The sequence below is a fragment of the Macrobrachium rosenbergii genome, chromosome 20 (assembly GCF_040412425.1).
Source record: "Macrobrachium rosenbergii isolate ZJJX-2024 chromosome 20, ASM4041242v1, whole genome shotgun sequence".
Lineage (NCBI taxonomy): Eukaryota > Metazoa > Arthropoda > Malacostraca > Decapoda > Palaemonidae > Macrobrachium > Macrobrachium rosenbergii.
This window is the reverse complement of record NC_089760.1, coordinates 20,569,407-20,588,935: the sequence shown is the minus strand read 5'-3', so window position 1 is coordinate 20,588,935 and position 19,529 is coordinate 20,569,407. Positions and strand designations below refer to the sequence as shown.

Here is a 19,529-nt window from a genome sequence, read left to right as displayed (position 1 = left end):
TTCACCGCAAGTTATGTCAACAACAGTGAAGCAGTGGCTTCAACTGCTTGCAACAGAGTCTGATGTGCAATTTGAATATCTGTTCCTCCTCACGTAAGGAAAGCCATCTCATCAATTATCACTCGCTGGATACTAGAAAAAGCAGTAATTTAGTAATTTTCAATACATCAGTCTTATTCGCCGATTTCATATTACGCCAACAAAAATAATACGCACAACTTGAGTTCTCATTGAATACAAAATAGTGAACCACTGTTAGTTCACTGAAGGAATTGCCTTTCATGGAGGTAAGCTCCATTTTAGTATTGCGAGTTAAGAACCACGTGCGAGAGATTTATATTGTTTAGAGTGATTTCTCAACTAAAGTATCATATACATAAAGTATCTCGTTAGAAGTGCTGCTTATCTTACAAAACATACACATGCGCATATATGTGTGTACACACACATATATATATATATATATATATATATATATATATATATATATATATATATATGCGTGTGTATGTGTTGTGATAGTATATAAAGTAACATTTACAAGTTATGCCCACTGAAAAGATGCCCAATAAATTTGTTAGATAATGTTATAGTCGTTAAACAAAAACTTCAGAAAAAATACACACCCACAAACATATATATAAAATACACACCCAATATATATATACACACACATACACATATATATTATATCAATTATCAATTCTCACGCACAGTTCTCTATACGGCTGACGAAAACATCAAAAATTCGCTCCAACATGGAGCGCCAAATTCGCCGGAGTCCTTGGCCAAACACATGTGAGAAAACGTCTCGCTTTTGACAGGCCGCGGCTAGAACTGTGTTAATGTCACCATGTGGTACATATGCAGGTGTCATGAGCAAAGGAAACGCGAGAAAAAATAGTATTTAAGGAGGTAAACATCTACTCATTTTGCAGGACGAAAAAGACTAAGGAAGACATTAGGCTTTCTCTCTCTCTCTCTCTCTCTCTCTCTCTCTCTCTCTCTCTCTCTCTCTCTCTCCATCCTGCATACATAACGCCCACTGCTTCTTTGGGTCAGGAGATCCTTTCAGTTGCAATTACATGTAGTATTCCCTTTAAAAAACTTTCAAAAAGGCATTAAAATAATCATAAGTTACTTCATCAAACATATATATATATATATATATATATATATATATATATATATATATATATATATATATATATATATATATATATATATATATAATATACATATATATTTATATATATATATAATTTATATTATATATAAATTTATATGTATATATATATATTTATATATAAATACATATATATAATGTATATATATGTAATATATATATATATATATATATATATATATATATATATATATATATATATATATATATATATATTTCCAATAACCAAAGGTGACTCCAGAAGAGGTTATCTTCCGGTTGTCAATAAGTATTTTCGGATGAGGTTACTGCCCAATGGCTTTCGCCACCCTGGCTGTGACCCACCAGTCACAGCCAGGGTCACTTAACTACCAGGTACGTAACCTGTTCCATAAATTAACAGACATAATGGATTTATACCCGAGTGTTTTATTTCTCAGTGCGGTTTTTTCTACATGTAAATTGCGTATATATTTATTTATGTATATACATATATATGTATATATGTATATATATATATATATATATATATATATATATATATATATATATATATATATATATATATATATATATATATATATATAATATATATATTGTTGATGTGTGAGGTCTTGGTTGATCATGTATTATTCAATTTACGTAATTTTTGGCCCTGCAAACCAAGATTACACGTAACCTGTCACTTGAAGCCAAAAGTTAACCTCAAAGACAGACGTTAATTAGCCAAAGGTCGCCAGTTAAGGGTTATTAACCTTAACAAAGAATATTTGAGATGAATTTGATTTTAAACGCAACGGTTCTTCCAAACATTCGGACGAGGCAACAAAAGCATCGAGATTTAACCTGATTTTGCTTACCTAAATCCTAGGTATTTTACTGGAATAATGGGGTTGAAGCTAACAACATAATAATTATGCTTAATCTAGACTTTGTAAACACATATACCCTAAGTGGTGGCTGAAGGAAGAAAACAAAGAAAAAATGTGAAATACAGAAAAGTACTAGTCAATCGGCGAAGCTTCAACAAGAATCGGACTTACCGTGAGGGATTCGAATTAAGCTGTGCGAGGGGACCTCAGGAGTCGTATTCTGGCAGTCTTCCCAATTCACTAATTAAGATAGACGTAGGAGAGAAAGTAATAAAGAATAAAGAATATCGTTCGGGCACGCACGCAGCGTCACCCTGGTTCGTGACCGCTGGGATCTCTCTCACTGACTCGACCTCGCCGTTCTTCCAGAGGAGGACCTATACACCCCGGGCAATCCGACCTTGACAAAGGCATCGTCGAATGCATAGAATAAAGCTTAAGGGCCACCATAACTGAGGGTCATTGAGCGTAAACCCTCTCTGAGGCTTAGGTCCCTAATGCCTAACATATTTTGTTTACAAACTTTCCAGCCTATCGGCGCCATTTGTCTAAGGCGGTGATTGTTATTTTTAAATTGCCTACCCTACCGGCGGGCAGAGATGTTCTCTGTCGAGGTCAATTGGCCTAATATTTCCTACACCTAACTACATCGAGGGCGAACAGCAGTAATATTTATAAAGCTCCCCCTTAAGAGGGCCTTCACTCCCTTTCGGGCGTGAAGGTCTATACTAAACAAGCTGTTCGCCTCTCGTAGGTTACTCTCCTTCCCCTGAGCAGATTAGTCCTGGTTAGCCTACCTAGCTACAGAACTACCTAACCCTAGATAGGATATGAGCTATATTCACTACTTTACCTAATTCTAATAGTACTGGAAGGTGCTCACGGTTATTATAGGCTACCTCCTACAATCATGATGTGTTTTAGACCTAGCCTAGTGGTACATTCTATGATATTCCCTAGCCTAACCTATCTAACCCGACCGTAGCACCAACATAAGAGTTAACATTCTAACTAAATTACAACATGGTTTATGTTTAATACAATTAAAATTTACTAGTTAATTCATGAGGTTGCCTCATATGATAAATGGGTGCCTCACTGAGGTCTTAGGCCATGCGTGTCACGAGCATCGTGGCTCGTTTCACAATAGTTAAGATTACTGACATAAGTTAGGCTACTTACATGATTACTGCGGCTTGGTGGTAAGTGGAAAGAACAAGGTTACTAAATTGATGTACCGTACTTTAAGGTGGCCTAGGCTAGGTACAAATAAAAGGAAGAGATCACACTGGCTACCTTCTCTGGGCAAGGGGCCAGGATCACTCTTAGATGTTAGGGCACTGTGCCGAGAGGGCACTAGTGCCAGGATGAGCGTATAGCTCGGCAACTACTGGGCTCTCTTCCGCCCCTTCTTCTTCTTCTTCGGTTTCCTCCAAGGCCTATCAGTAGCTGGCCTAGCAGGTGATGAGAGCACCGACTCGGGGACAGGCCAGAAGGGCTAGCGGGCGCGAAGTCAGGGGCAACTGCAAAAGCTGCGGGAGGACTCCCTACTCCGGCTGCGCGACAACCCGGAGCGAGAGCGATCTCGACTTCTGCGTCCGAGGATGCCAGTTCCTGGTCTTCAAGGAAGGGGTACCATTTCGATCCTCAGGGGTTCATCCCCTGGAATCAAATTTGCAAGAAGAATCTTGAAGAAGTTTCCGGGTGCTGGAGGCTCTCCAGTCGCGATGATCAACTGCATGGGGAACCTAAATCTCCCGGAGGAGGATTAGCCTCATGATTTAGACCCGGCATAGGGCCTTTTCCATTGGTAGCTCAACGTCCGTGGCGGACGGAGTCTGGCACTGCTCAGTGCTCGCAAGTGGCACTGGCAGCAGTTGAGGTCAGGCATGCCTGACAAGGGGTCGGAGGTGCAATACCTCTCGGACGACTTGTGGTTGGCTGCGGCAGAGATTCCTGCCCCAGCAGGAGATCGTAGCCTCTCCTGAGTTTTGTTCAGGGGGCGTCCGGCTGGGCGTTGTTGTAGGCAGCCCTCCCAATTTGTGGAGTGGTCTGCCCGCTTGCACGTCCTGCAGCGGTACTGCTCCTCCTGAATCTCTTCGCGGAGGAGGACCTCTTGGTGGGCCAGCCCTTCGCGATTGGAGAGGGCTAGGCCTGGAATAGGTTGGGTGGTGCCCCTTCGCGGACCACTTTGGTGGGCGGAAGGTGGAGGTTTGTCATTTTGAGAGTGTTAGATGGGGCCTCCGTGGAGGAGGTAACGTGGCTGTGGAGTGGCGTTGGTGGCGGGCTTCCGCAGAGAAGATCCCGACCCAACAAGAAGGCCACTCCGGGCCGAATTCCACCTACCACGCCGAGGCGGTGGGGTATCGTGCCCCAGGTGTCATAACCTGGAGTTGGACAGTAGGAACGGTGATGGTGTGGCCCTCTATCCACTTCATTTCCACCGCGTTTCTTCGTCAACCATGGCACCGGCTGGCACTTGGGCCCTAGTGATCAGGCTAATGTCTGCGCAGTGTCTACTGTGACCGGAAGGGTCACGGGCAGGCTAGTGCTCTGAAGAGGGGCCACCGAGATGAACTGGGTTTCCAGTCTCTCGGGGTAAAGGATCGGTGCGGACCAGCAGCAGAAAATGAAGTGCTGATTAGGTTGACAAATTTGGTGGTGGGGACATGATGTGGACAGGCCGGAGATCCAGCATTGTAGTGGCTAGCAGCCCCACAGGATCTGCACGGGCCTTTTGGATGGGCTCGGTGGCCTGCAGTAACTGTTGGAGGAGAGGGCTGAGCGGATGAATCGGGAGCGGAGTTCTGGCTGGTAGGGTTAGGCTGCTTATTAGTGCCGAGTTTGTATCGGCACTCAGCTTCAGCGTGGCCCCCTTCTTGCAATAGTTGCACAGGGTCTTGCTAGGCAGTCCATTCTTGGGCAGTGGAGTTCGAGAGGTAGGCCGGAGGGATGATTCGCTTCTGAGAGGTGCTATGCGACTGATTGAAGGTTTCCACGAATCAGCCATGCGACAAGCTTCCATAAGTGTGGAGGGCTGTTTATCGTTAAGATATACCGCAAGGGGCCCTGGCACACATTGGAAAAGGTCTTCTAGCATGGTCCGATTGAAAAGATCCTCAAACGTCGTACAGGCCAAGGAGTCAAACCAGCGCGTGCGGACTGGGTTTTGTGACATGCCCATTCCGTCCAAGACCAGCCGACTTCCTTGGCAAGACCTCGGAACCGTTGTCTCCATTTTCTGGGGTTATCTCGTAGGCCTTTGTAATGACTCTACGAACTTCTGCCATGTTGCCTCTCTGGCTCTTTTCCAGTGAGCGAAGCGCTGCCTTGGCTTTTCCCTCCATATGCTTGGCTAGTATTAAGGCTCTCTCCGTCTCCGTGGTGCTGTAGTTATCGAAAGAGCCTCGATCTCCTCCAGCCATGCTTCTGGCTCAAATCCTCAGTCCACTTGGGGACTAGGAATTGATGCTCGAAATTGGGCGTTTGATGCAGCAGGTGTAGGACTGGAGGCTTGATGGCTAGCCCTAGCTTCGGCATTCTCCATTTTCGCTCTCTCAAGCTCGAGCTCCTTCTCCTTTAGGGGGCTAACTCAGTTTCCTTGCAGGCTAACTCATGCTGTCTCCTTCTTTCTTCTCTTTCCTCTTCATATTGCCTTTGCTCGGCTTCATACACCCTTCGTTCTTCTTCATACTTCCTCTGCTCGAGTCTTTCTTCCTTCTCCCGCTTGGCCAAGTCGTCCACTTGCTCCTTAACCCAGGTGGTAAGTTCAGAGCCGGTGAGACCTGCCGCCGTCCCCAGCCCCAGGAAAGTTTTATAATGCTCTGCTGCCATGGTTCTGGTGGGAAGGCCGTCTAACCGGGTCAGTGGGCGTACTTGGGCAGCGAGGAAGTGTCTCTTCAATGACGTGGCACCCTTTCAAAAGGTGGCACTGTAGTTTGGGTGTGCCGTGTACAGGTCACACTGGTGGCACTCAGTATCCCTAGGCACTGGTGCAGGTTAGGTTCAGAAGAACTTTCTCTTCTGTGTTCCCTTTTGGTTTTGTTTTATTTATTTTCTGGATTCTTGCTTGGTGGCACTTATGGTGCTAATGTGTTCCTAGGGACCCTCTACTGGAGTCCAACTAGGCTATATGGGAGGAAAGGCACTCTACACCCCTGCAGAGTGCAACAATCGAATGAGAGAAAGGGAAGGTAAAGAGAGAGAGAGAGAGATAGAGAAGTAAGCTATTCCAGTGATGAGTGCTGCAAATTATTGGCACTGTGGAATAAAGTGAATTTGGGTTTTTTTTTTTTTTTTTCTTAAAGATCCTCGTGAGTGGCTGGTCCCAGTACCTGGCCCTTCTTTTTCAGAGGGTGAAAACTACTGTTTGCTTCGGTCTGGATAGCAGGCCTCACTCGTGACCGACAGTTTATCACTGTATTGTAATTACTCTTAACTTGTCCTCATCTATTGTGGGACAGAGGTGTTTCTTTTATTTGGCTTATTGTATTCGAATTAATTAGCCTAGTGTCGGCCGTTCTTTCTTTGAAGAGGGTCACGTACACTTAGGTTAGGAATGCTTACTTGAATGACACGAGAGAGAGAGAGAGAGAGAGAGAGAGAGAGAGAGAGAGAGAGAGAGAGATTTTCAATCAGCGAATTTCTTGCTGCTTGAGAACATGTAAACAAAAGATTTTATACATGCACAATGGCATGGATCTTAATAAAATGATATAGATGCGTCGTCTTGGCTTCCTTAGGGATTACTTTATTATCTTAATTTTCCCGGGAGCCAGCGTCACAAAAGTTTATCGTAAAATTTTAAATTTTCTTTATATGATTTTTATAGTAGGTATTCGTATAGGAACTTGTTATTACTCCTAACTAAGGCCTATCTTTCCCTGCCTAAATTATCTTTTTGGTTTTTTTAGCTAGCTAAGATATTAGGAGGTGGGTTAACTCTGAAAAGCAAAAAAAAAAATATGCGCCCCAAGAGTGGCGGGAGCAGAGAGGTCACAATAACAAGGTCGTTGAGATGGCGGCCAAGGTCCCGTTAGGCCTAAATTTCAAAACAACCTCGGCCTGCTAAGGAAACCCCAAAATGGCCGTTCTCTCACAAACAGTTCGAACAATTTTCAAAACAACCGGAGGAATCAAGATGGCGGGTATTTTCTTTTAGCACAAATTCAAACAACGAAACAAATGCAGGTATCAGATTTTACTTTAAATATACCAATCATGCATAGCGTTTTTACGTTACGGATGGAAAACTAAATTACCAAACAACTTTGTGTCTTTTGTTATCGTATTCTCACCCGGACATTAAACAAAAGAATGAAAAGAGAAATGCTAGCTTGCCTGCGTAAATTTACGTTGTTGAAAATGTACCTTTATTGTAAAATTACTATTTCAGTTCGTTTGCTACTTCACTGACACGGTTTTGAATGATTCCGCTATATGCAAACAATAACGATCGGAATTGCCGACGCGATTAGTATATTACTTTGTGTACATGAACTGGGCTCCGCGATTCTCGGCCTTTGAATTCGTTACTTGAACGACTTGACTCACGGTCCGAACACGGTAATGTCCTTGTCTTAGACGTTATAAATTATGACTCTCTGCTCTCGACGCACCCTTTCCTACGCTAATTCTCGCTACACTTGTTATTATAACTATTCTCTTTACTGCTTATTATTATGCCTCGTTCCTTGTTTGGAAGAATGAAATGGAGTTCGATATCTGACTTTTATTTTTTGGAATTAATGTAATTTTAATTTCCTTTTCTCCAGATTCTTTCTCTAAAATGTACTTTAGATTCTCGCAGAGGTCGCCAATGTTACGTGTGAGGTCTTGGTTGATCATGTATTATTCAATTTACGTAATTTTACGGCCCTGCAAACCAAGATTACACGTAACCTGTCACTTGAAGCCAAAAGTTAACCTCAAAGACAGACGTTAATTAGCCAAAAGGTCGCCAGTTAAGGGTTATTAACCTTAACAAAGAATATTTGAGATGAATTTGATTTTAAGCGCAACGGTTCTTCCAAACATTCGGACGCTTGAGGCAACAAAAGCATCGAGATTTAACCTGATTTTGCTTACCTAAATCCTAGGTATTTTACTGGAATAATGGGGTTGAAGCTAACAATATAATAATTAGGCTTAATCTAGACTTTGTAAACACATATACCCTAAGTGGTGGCTGAAGGAAGAAAACAAAGAAAAAATGTGAAATACAGAAAAGTACTAGTCAATCGCCGAAGCTTCAACAAGAATCGGACTTACCGTGAACGTCGATTAAGCTGCGCAAACGAGGGACCTCAGGAGTCGTATTCTGGCAGTCTTCCCAATTCACTAATTAAGATAGACGTAGGAGAGAAAGTAATAAAGAATAAAGAATATCGTTCGGGCACGCACGCATGGCGTCACCCTGGTTCCGTGACCGCTGGGATCTCTCACTGACTCGACCTCGCTTCGTTCTTCCAGAGGAGGACCTATACGCCCGGGCAATCCGACCTTGACAAAGGCATCGTCGAATGCATAGAATAAAGCTTAGGGCCACCATAACTAGGGTCATTGAGCGTAAACCCTATCTGAGGCTTAGGTCCCTAATGCCCTAACATATTTTGTTTACAAACTTTCCAGCCTATGGGGCGCCATTTGTCTAAAGCGGTGATTGTTATTTTAAATTGCCTACCCTACCGGCGGGCAGAGATGTTCTCTGTCGAGGTCAATTGGCCTAATATTCCTACACCTAACTACATCGAGGGCGAACAGCAGTAATATTTATAAAAATATATATATATAATGTTCCCCTTTACACTCATACATAAATAGATATATGGATATATACATGTATATACAGTATATACATATACATATATATATATATATATATATATATATATATATATATATGCACAAGGGGAACATAGAGTGTACAGAGATGCTGAGGATAATATATAATTAAAAAATATAACGCATTACATGTATAGGTGAGGCAAGAATCAGAATAAACCCCAGCTCCAGTTTTGTCACGAATGGTAAAATACCACCTTTAGCTCCTGTCTTTCATGTTTTTAACGATAAAAAAAAAAAAAGCTCGATTCAGGGTGTTTGGCCCATTGAGGTTGCTCCAGCTTGCAACCAAACCTGGCCTTTCATTTCATTTGCCTTCACGATCTTATATCAGAAGAACGGAAAAGAAACATATTGCCTCGAGGTCTGTGAGCACGCTGGCTTAAGGAATTCAAATCAAGGCGATAACAATAGTTAACAAGTAAAAAATGCGCCGAAGTTTCTTCGGCTCACTCGAGTTTTCTGTAGCGTATAATGCTGTATGAAACTCTCAACCACTGCCCATGAAACTCTCAGCCGCGGCCCATAACACCTTTTAGCCAATGCCCGATAGTGGTCTGTGTTGTTGGCACCTGTATCGGTGCCAGAGGCATGATCGTGGCTCACTTTAACCTTAAATAAAATAAAAACTACTGAGGCTAGAAGGCTGCAATTTGGTACGTTTGATGATTGGAGGGTGAACGATCAACATACCAATTTGCAGACTTCTAGCCTCAGTAGTTTTTAAGATCTGAGGCGAACGGATAGACAAATAGCCTTCTCAATAGTTTTCTTTTACAGAAAACTAAAAGACCCGATGACTGTAATGGATATTCAAACTGAGGATCTCTGTAGTCTTGCAACCTTTGAAACTTCCGGGAAATGGATTATTCTTACAAGCTCTGACCGCATCCAGAACTCTTCCATACTCACCGATCGGTTCTCCTTCAGGTTACGATCAGGGGACGAGGATTCCGTAGACGGCGGAGGAGGCTTCTCCGGGTGGGGTGTATCCGAGTCCACCTGTGTATCCCGGTCCCCGCTGTTCGTATCCGAGGTCACCGGAGATGGTTCGGAAGCCGGGGTGGAAACGCCGTTCTCCATTTCATGAACTGTTTATTGCACAGTAATCAAAGATTATGACTGAGAGCTATCGGCACTTATTTTTTTTACATCTCATACCGATTTCATTTTTAATAAATTATTTTTGATGGAAGTCAATTCGATATTCTTGGAAGAGACAAGTTACTGGTACGTTTGAGATTCAAATGATGGTATGATGCTGTGGGCAACACGAAATAAAAAGAATAAAATATCTATAAGACTATATTAATAATATTTTGTTATGTATTGAACGATATCTTTTCTTTCCTCTGCTCTTCGCCTTCCATGAGCGACCATTCCATTCTGTGAAGCTTGCTAGGCAAGTCAGCTTTTAGGCTTGTTTATATATTATGAATGGGCATTCATACAACATAATAGTACAAACAAACCATTTTTATCGTTTGATCAGTAATGAAAGATCAGGAGTGCGAATTCTAACGCGGAAGTAACAAGAAGAGTAAAACAACAGGAAACACTAAACGCACTCTTAAACGATAGTTTGTAAAAATCACAGCCTTTTCGTATGCACGTTTCTAAGGATCCCGTCTTATTTTGTTTTTCTTCGCCCCTCTGAGAAAAAACTATTCCTCAAGAATCAGAATGACACACAAGAAGAAAACAGGCATATTATACACACACACACACACATATATGTGTATGTGTGTGTGTGTGTATGATCTGAGAAACTATTCAAGACAAAAAGATCAACTGGGAAAGGAGCAAAGGTGCCAGATGAGAGACTGGCATCGGCGTTGGCACTAATGGGGTGATATATTTGTTGTTATCTACACGACGAGGACTATTATTTATAGCATCCAGACGTTTCGGGGGTAAGATTCACGATGCCCTGCCATCTGTTCTCATCTCTAACAATGGATCCTGCTTTGGAATGACGATATTGAGAGCGATGGACAGACTGCCAATCAGGTTATGACAGTGGAGTCAATTGATTGTAATTCTTTACTTGTGAAGTTATGTATGTAAAATCAAGTGATCTGAATACTGATGATGTCAATTTAGTTATCAATTACTCTTGACAATTTATGCAAATGAAAATATTTTAGTTACTTGTTCATTTTTTCTCAGGTATGTGATAAGAGTTGACTAACTCATTCCACGTAATTGTAAACTTTTGTGACTGGTTTGACTTAAGAATGATTTAAGTGTTGAAGTTTCTTACCAAGTAATTCAAGTTACACGAAAAAAATCATTTTCCAGGTAATATTTCTACATTACACGAATAGAAACCAACTATAATTAATTCGTCTCTCTCTAAACACGTCTTATATATTGTATTGTATTTTCTCGGTGACACCACTTTTCACGTTGTTGCTCTATATTTCGTTTATTCTTATCAATCTTGCCTAATATGTCGTTGCATTTTCTTTTCTCAGAGAATTTTATTTTCACAGCATCGAGAGAATAAGACAGACCTCCCTCTACGGACCCTGCGGGAGACTCATTTCGAAAAGAATCTGTAATTGTGCTTTTGGGAAGAATTCATCACAGACATCATTTCTCAAGTTTGTACTTCAAGTTAGTTTAATGTAGGGTGTAGCTGTCTAATGAGTCATGTGTTGCTTATTATTGATAATGAAGTCTACCTTATTTCTCTTTTCTCCATTCTGTTGTGTTTTACTCATTTGTTATTTTCACGCGTATTTTATTTCTCTTTTTTTTTATCTCTGTTCTATTGCATCTTGAACAGCAATGAAAGAGTCCGGCCTCTTAGAAGAAGTCGTCCAACAAAAATACATCTCATGAAATAACTGAAGTTATTTAATGAAAGGTCACTCACAGTTATTCCTCAAAAAAAAAAAGCAGCCCTTTTACAAAAATATTTAAAAAGGAGTCTTTAAAACGAGAATTATTTAAAAAGCAGCCCTTTTAAAGAATGTTTAAATCTTTCAAATAAAATCTACAGATACTACCTCTCTAAAAAATTTTTTTGTCAATTCTACAAAAATACGTCCTTTATAAAAGAGTCTCAATAAGGACTTCTTTAAAAGACGTCCTTTATAAAAAGGTGTCTTCGAAAGGGGCGTGGCACCTTTAAGTCGCGTTATTTATGACATCCCTTTGAGATGTCTCGGGACCCTGACGTTCTTCGCTTTCATGTTAGAACGAACCAGAAAGATGCTGTTTACAAGATAATACAGTTGAGGTGTTTCGTTACGTTTACTGGATATTGTGTTGTTTACCTTTTATTTTAAAATAAATAAGCATATTTCCAAACAGCACTAAAATGGTCTTCCGTTATATTTCACTGATGATATTCATTCAAATAGATTTTTTTGCAGAAAAACCTAACATTCTAAACTACATTTTATGTACAATATCAAAATACTACGCACGTAGTCACACATAAGGATTAATTTTTTCATATAAATATGAGTAATGATTATGGAATAGTAATATTTTTCACTCCATAAATATCATAAGAACGATTTCGGTACATGAAAAGGGAAAAAACATGCATTGTGTCATAAGGAGGTGAGTTGTCGCTCACAAAAGACAAGCAAATGATATCCACTGAATTGAAAATATCACAACAACAACGTCAGGTTTTAGAAATAATTTTCATTTATTTCCCACATGCACAACACTGCACTTGAAAACAACACTATTTTCCACAGGATAGAACAAACGACACAAGACGTTAGTCGCTGAATCCGCTTTTCAGCATTTCAAAGGCATCTTCCCAGGAATTCTCTTTCTCTTTCACACTGCTATTTTTAAAATTCTAGGAATCCAGTTCTCTAATGTATATAAAAACACAAACACACGTACACACTCTAGGGAAGGTATCCCCACACTGTAAGTGGATGTATTAAAACATACGACCGCCCCCACAGAAAATCCTTGGCCGAAATCCCGACCTAACAAGATTACAGGACAGTTACCGGTCCTGCCACGGACCAAACCCGTTCGGGATCTTTTCCTCATTACTGTCCTCCTTTTATCCTCTCAGAATTAACATAATCGATGCTTATTTCGAAGGCTGAATCACGAACCTAAGCGGAACGATCGAACGCGTAGCCGAAGCTTGTGAACAGAGCTCGTTTAACCAGCAACTCAGCTGCGAATTGCCTCTCTGGCAACGGCTTTCTCCTTATCGCATCGCTATTACTGTGTCAAGATTTCACGGTGAGGATGTGACGTCACGGTATCGGTTTCCTGTGTGTATCTTCAGAGGCTTTTTTTTTTAACACTGAGGACCAGATGTTGAGACGAGTATATGATATGTGATGCAAACAGACATTCCAACATGTGTTTGTGCGTGTGAGTATAATGCAATTAGCCATACCTGTATGCGCTAAAGGCATAAATTGTATAAATACTTGAAGTGTCCATGCATATTCAAATTAAATTTAATATTTTAAAAAATGCTTTCTGGCGATGATGAGCGAAACTATCACTCACTTATATCTTATTTCCTTTGACTTATCTATATATATATATATATATATATATATATATATATATATATATATATATATATATATATATATATATATATATATATATATATATATATATATATATATATATATATATATATATATATATATATATATATATATATATATATATATATTCTTCTTGTCTTCAGCCTTTTACCCATCTCTATACGGGGTCGCTGTTTCGTGTAAGCCTTCTCCATCTTCTTCTATCTTGCGTATCCTGTTCTCTTAACCCTTTTTTTCCTGCACGTCATATGCTACGTTATCTTTCCATCTGAACATTATAATATATATATATATATATATATATATATATATATATATATATATATATATATATATATTATTTATATATGTATAATATATATATATATATATATATATATATATATATATATATATATATATATAATTATATGTTATATATATATATATATATATATATATATATATATATATATATATATGTAATGGTTACGACATTTCAACTTACTAAGAGAGATTACAGCTTTGTTTACCAGATGCGACAGGGAAGCATGGAAACTGTTAAACCCCACAACGTTTCTTGACATGAAGCAGTTAGTCAGTTGTAGTGGGTGTTGCAAAAGGTGTGATGTAAAATGTGAGTCGTTCACAACTTACATTATGATGAAGTTAATGCTAGGTTTCACTGTTTCTTGAAAAATTGTTAATGAGAGAGTATTTTTTATGTTTTCATGTATGGGGTGATGCGAAAAGCCATAGAACGACAGAAATGTGGATACAGAGTTGTGGGATAAGAAAAAGGATCGTGAATGGAGTAGGAAGTGCTGATGCCCGCATTCTGGGCCGGTGCCTTGGGCCTCAGGATGAGAGGGGCAGTGTTTTATATACATTAAGTTACATATATATGTCACCACATCGCATCAGTTACGTCTTTACCGTCACTGACTGGAATAAATCTGAACTCACAGAGTAGCCACTTACAGGTAATTCTTTGAATACCTCACTTTCCTTGAAAAATGACTTAAGCTTTCAAATGAAGAGCTGAGGAGTAAAGCACTAGCTTCCTTAAAGCATTCTACCAAGGAATGTATGGAGCCATCCACTTGCAAGCACGTCTGGAAATTGAAATACCCTTCGACATAGGAACTAACTTAACAAATAGGCTAAGCTTCTATTTATCCAAATGCTTTTGCTACAAGGTTTTTCTTTTATACGCTGGCAAGTACTGTAATGCAGAACAGCCACTTGCTTTTAATCAAGGGTAAAAAAAACTACCTGATAACACATTGTGCTACCAAAGGTTCAACAATCTTACAATACTTGCAGTTGAACATGATCTCACCAAGGTCCCGTAATATGGTGAGGTTGCTGACCTTGGTGCTTGCGAAACTCTCTAAACTCAGCAAAAATATATCGTTATGAACATCCTCATTATACTGAATAATTGATCTAGGGCCAATGACATGGTCTTTCACGAATATTTTAATGTACAAAAAAAACACTATGTAAATGTGAGAGTTTGTTTGTTTCTTCCAACCAGGTCTTAAGTTACAACCACTCATATACGATAAAGTTTATAAACAAAGTGGAATGGGTCAGCGGGGAAAAAAAAAAAAAAGACTTCTTTAGCCTATGGGTTGCAAAAGCATCATATCCGTCTCAGCAGATGATACAGATTCACTTAGTACTAGTGAATAGAAACTGCAGACCAATAATGATCTGAAAGTGTTTTTAAGTAAGGTTATGCCAACCAGCAAGTTGGAGCAATGAATGGTGGGCTAAAAAAAAAAAGAACCAGTTGATTACAGCAAAAGTAGAAAAGGTAGTATGAATGGTTGAGTGTGAACGTCACATAATAGGTGAAGCAAGCAAGATAGCCAGGTCTACGTGGAAGGAAAAGTGGTAGTGTATAAAAAGGATTATTGAGCCAACTCTCCTTGTTGAATGCGAGTCAAGGCAAAAATGTGGAAACTGCCGAGATGAATTATTTAAGTGTGCGGAGTAACTGAAACGATGAAACAAGAGTATTTTGACGTTGTTTGGTCAAGTGGAGAGAACTGGAAACAGCAGGTAAAAAACTTGCGTAATTAGAAAGTGATAAATGGAAAAAAGGATAGGGAAGCCAAGAAAGTGGTACTTGACAAAACAGAAGAGATGTTAGAACAGAAAGAACTTGTTATCCTTGGAAGCGTGAGCTTGTATGCATAATGCAGGTGAGCAATGAAGTGTGAAGGGGCGTCAACGTGAAGCGGATGAATTTTATGTTTAGCTACATGAAGTAAATGTGTTTGGGAAGGTTTCTGCACACGTGTTTCATCCATGATTCAGCAGTTTAAGGATCAAAGTGACAGAATGGTATCAGGTTTTTCCCTGAGGCCAATCCTTTCATAAGAAAATTATATACAGTATTGGTAATATATATACATTCATATATAGCCTATATGTGTGCATATATATATATATATATACCGTATATGTGTATGTCTATATATATATATATATATATATATATATATATATATATATATATATATATATATATATATATATATATATATATATATATATATATATATATATATATATATATATATATATATATATATATATATATATATATATATATATATATATATATATATAAGCCTGTGCATGCTCACATTCGTTTACTTTCACACAAAAAGGTGTGTATATCTGAGTGTTGGTACTTCTGTCTTTTCGTAAAAGCGTTCCCTCTCTACCTAAGAGGCAGATTTGTCGCTAATAGAGTACAATTTATTATTTGGAAAGCATTTTCTCTCTAAGAGGAGCTAAGAAACCTCAAACTGTTCTTAACGTACCCCACCTTTCGAGCAAGTTTATATATTTACGCACACACTTTCCCATAAATACTTTCATACTTATGTCTCCTAAACTGAACCACTCTAGTGCGGTCCCGTTCCTCTGCCCTCAGTGATTATCCACATCACGGACTGTATATAGTAACATGTAATTTAAAATTTCCATATAAAAATCCCTCACAGAAATTACTGTGCCAATGACAAACGATTTTAACTGTAGCTGATAAATGAATGAGAGAAATAGTTAAGACTTAAACTTCTTCTAAATTATAAACTGGTTTTATATATATATATATATATATATATATATATATATATATATATATATATATATATATATATATACATATATACATATATACATATATACATATATACATATATACATATATATATATATATATATATATATATATATATATATATATATATAGTTGCCCATAAAAACGCCAAAAGGTCGAAAGTTAATACTACATATTTCAGAGAACAACTGTGTAACTCAACAGGCGGGTTGAAGGAGACAGTTGTTCCCCAAAATATATAGCACTAACTTTCTACCTTTTGGCTTTTTTATGGGCTCCTTTTATTAGATGGCATTCTGTTCTAACAGAAAATATTTCACAGTCATATACAGTATAAATACATTATATATACATATGCCTGTTTATATATACAGTATACACACACACACACACACACATATATATACATATATATATATAATATATATATATATATATATAAATATATATATATATATATATATATATATATATATATATATATATATATATTACATACAGATGTCTGTGTATATATATAAATATATATATAATATAAATATATATATATATATATATACATATATATATATATACACATACAATATAAATATACATATACGAGTATATATATAATACATACATATATATACAGTATAAATACACAGACACAGACACACACACACACACACACACACACACACACACACACATATATATATATATATATATATATATATATATATATATATATATATATATATATATATATATATATATGTATGTATATATATATATGCGTATATAATTGCAAACATCGGCCATCAGGTGATTACCGGAAACTTTTACATCCAAACTCGTGGCTGCAGAAAAACCTTTAAGAGTAAGCATCCGCTCTTTAATCGAAGCTCTGGACCATGACAAGTAAATTAATTATGCTGTGGATAATCAAATACGAATACCTTTGCAAACGATATAAAGAGCAAGTTGGCGTCAGAAAAGAAATAAATATAGCTAGTAATAGTTGTTAAGTAATTGAAAGGCTTCTGGTATACTTATAAGTACCTGTATGCAAAATCAATAGAAAAAATAAACTTCTATAGTGCAACTGTACGCCTGAAATAAAGGTAAGCCAAAAAAAATTTGTCTAAGATAGACGAAAATCACTGCAACCTCTATGAAGGATGGAATCATCGTTTGCTATTCACAGTCGTTACCTGCATCACCTGCGTAAGTCTGCGCACAAGGGGCTTTACGCAGAAGCTGGAGGACCTCCCCAAACCAACGGTCTTCGAACCGATGGGCGGTGCAAAACGTCCTCTGGGATCTGTGTTTTCCATGCCGCTTTTCTCACGCCCGAACCCAGTGACATTGTCTCGTCCGAAACCACCGAGACTGACTGACTTCGTGGTGACCTGAGAGCCACTCAGAGTAGGTCTGACGGTGGCTGTTGATTTGTGGGCCTCCCATGTCGGGGCTGTGGTCGTCTTCAGGACGCTGGTCGTTGGCACGGCCCTGACGGTAGTACTAGAATCCCAGGAGGTCGTGGTTACGGGCGTGGTTGAGGCATGGGCATCCCAAATGGGTCTGTGAGCATCCCAGGTCGCCGTTCGCGGATACGAACGAGTTCGAGTCAACGCCGTGGAAGTGTTACTGCCACTTATCCCTGGGACGCTGGGTCGATTCGAAGTCATGGCGATGGATCTAGCACGAGCTGGCTCGAATAATGGCTTATTATTTCCTATCAAATTCTTCGAATAGCAATGCGAAGTATCGATGTTCCACTATCTTGACTTGGCATACTTGAGTTTGTGTATAGTCTCGTTTTGACACTCAGATGGTCGAGTATACGCAAAACTCTGTACTGTACTGCCTCTAGTATTAATCAAAGACTGTTATTCGTTTTTCGGCACTTCAGCACCTTATTTGCTGCTAACGAACTCGAAACTAATCGGGATAAAGTATAAGCAAGCGAATGCCAGCCGCAAAGTGTCATATTCTTGGAGCCAAAACTTGTTTAAAGTAGGTAGCTCACAAAGAAACGGAACTATAGTAAACACAATCCACTCCTGTTCTAAAAAGCACAAAAAGGTTCATATGAAATCTACCTTCGACAGAAGTATTCCCAAAAATATTCACAAAGCACCAAGAGTTGGTATCATTATACTAATTACATGGCAAATATATTACAAATAACCGAGCTAAAATAAAAATGTTCATTATGTGTTTTCCTTATCAGCTTTTGCATTTTATTGTCATGGATAATTAATCCCGCATCCTAAGGAGCTTTCCTATTTTTTGCACATCGAAGTCTTGTGTTGTATCACTCTTTTCTTAAGTTCCAAGACCACATTTTCAGCTGTATTTCACTGATTTGATTTCATAATTTTTCAAATAGTCAGAAAAAGTAGATTAAGAATACCTACATTTTTACAATCAATCATTATTCTTTAAATTTTTATTCCTGGTTTCAAATAGTAGCAAAGAAAACATACAGTCAATATACGAATATATTTCTTGATAATCAATACAGCAGAATACATTTCTTTATACTCAATACAGCAGAATAAATTTTCTTTATACTCCATACAGCACAAGTTCTAACATTTACATGTAAAGTTTATTCCGTTTTGGAATTCACACTTTAAAAATCGCAGTCTAATAAAATAAAAACAATTTCGAGAAAATGTCTTTACTATCCCACTACCATCTTCCCATCATTATGCTATCGATTTCGTTCCTTTGAATAATTTTATAATACTATCATATCCACTTGTTTTCTCTCAATATTATCAGAAGAAATTTATCCATTTGGAAGATGATAAACAAGAGGAAGTTTTCATTTTATTACCATGTTATCTAGCTATTTCCTTTCATCAGAATGAGAAGCATAGTTCCATGCAACATTAGCAAAGGATTTCTACTGACAGGAACATGTTTGTACCTTTCATCTCAGATTTGGTAGATAAAATCATAAGTCTTTCCAACTTGGTGAA

The 19,529-nt window shown here is 38.4% G+C and overlaps 1 protein-coding gene across 6 annotated transcripts in view; it reads right to left on the bottom strand.

The window, feature by feature from the left end:
• Lmpt (Limpet) overlaps positions 1–19,529 on the bottom strand; it is a 586,877-nt gene that overhangs the window by 513,408 nt on the left and 53,940 nt on the right. The window contains exons 1-2 of one of the 6 annotated variants that reach the window (XM_067122166.1): positions 12,978–13,099; positions 9,793–10,141 (exon numbers count right to left, since the gene is read on the bottom strand). The exons of 1 other annotated variant lie outside the window; for it this stretch is intronic. In XM_067122166.1, the coding sequence (XP_066978267.1) occupies positions 9,793–9,963 (171 nt within the window). In that variant the 5' untranslated portion in view covers positions 9,964–10,141; positions 12,978–13,099. Of the gene's footprint in view, positions 1–9,792; positions 10,142–12,753; positions 12,840–12,977; positions 13,100–17,750; positions 18,243–19,529 lie in introns of those variants that run through there. 4 more of the 6 variants (XM_067122169.1, XM_067122167.1, XM_067122168.1 and 1 more) reach the window with 4 other exon arrangements.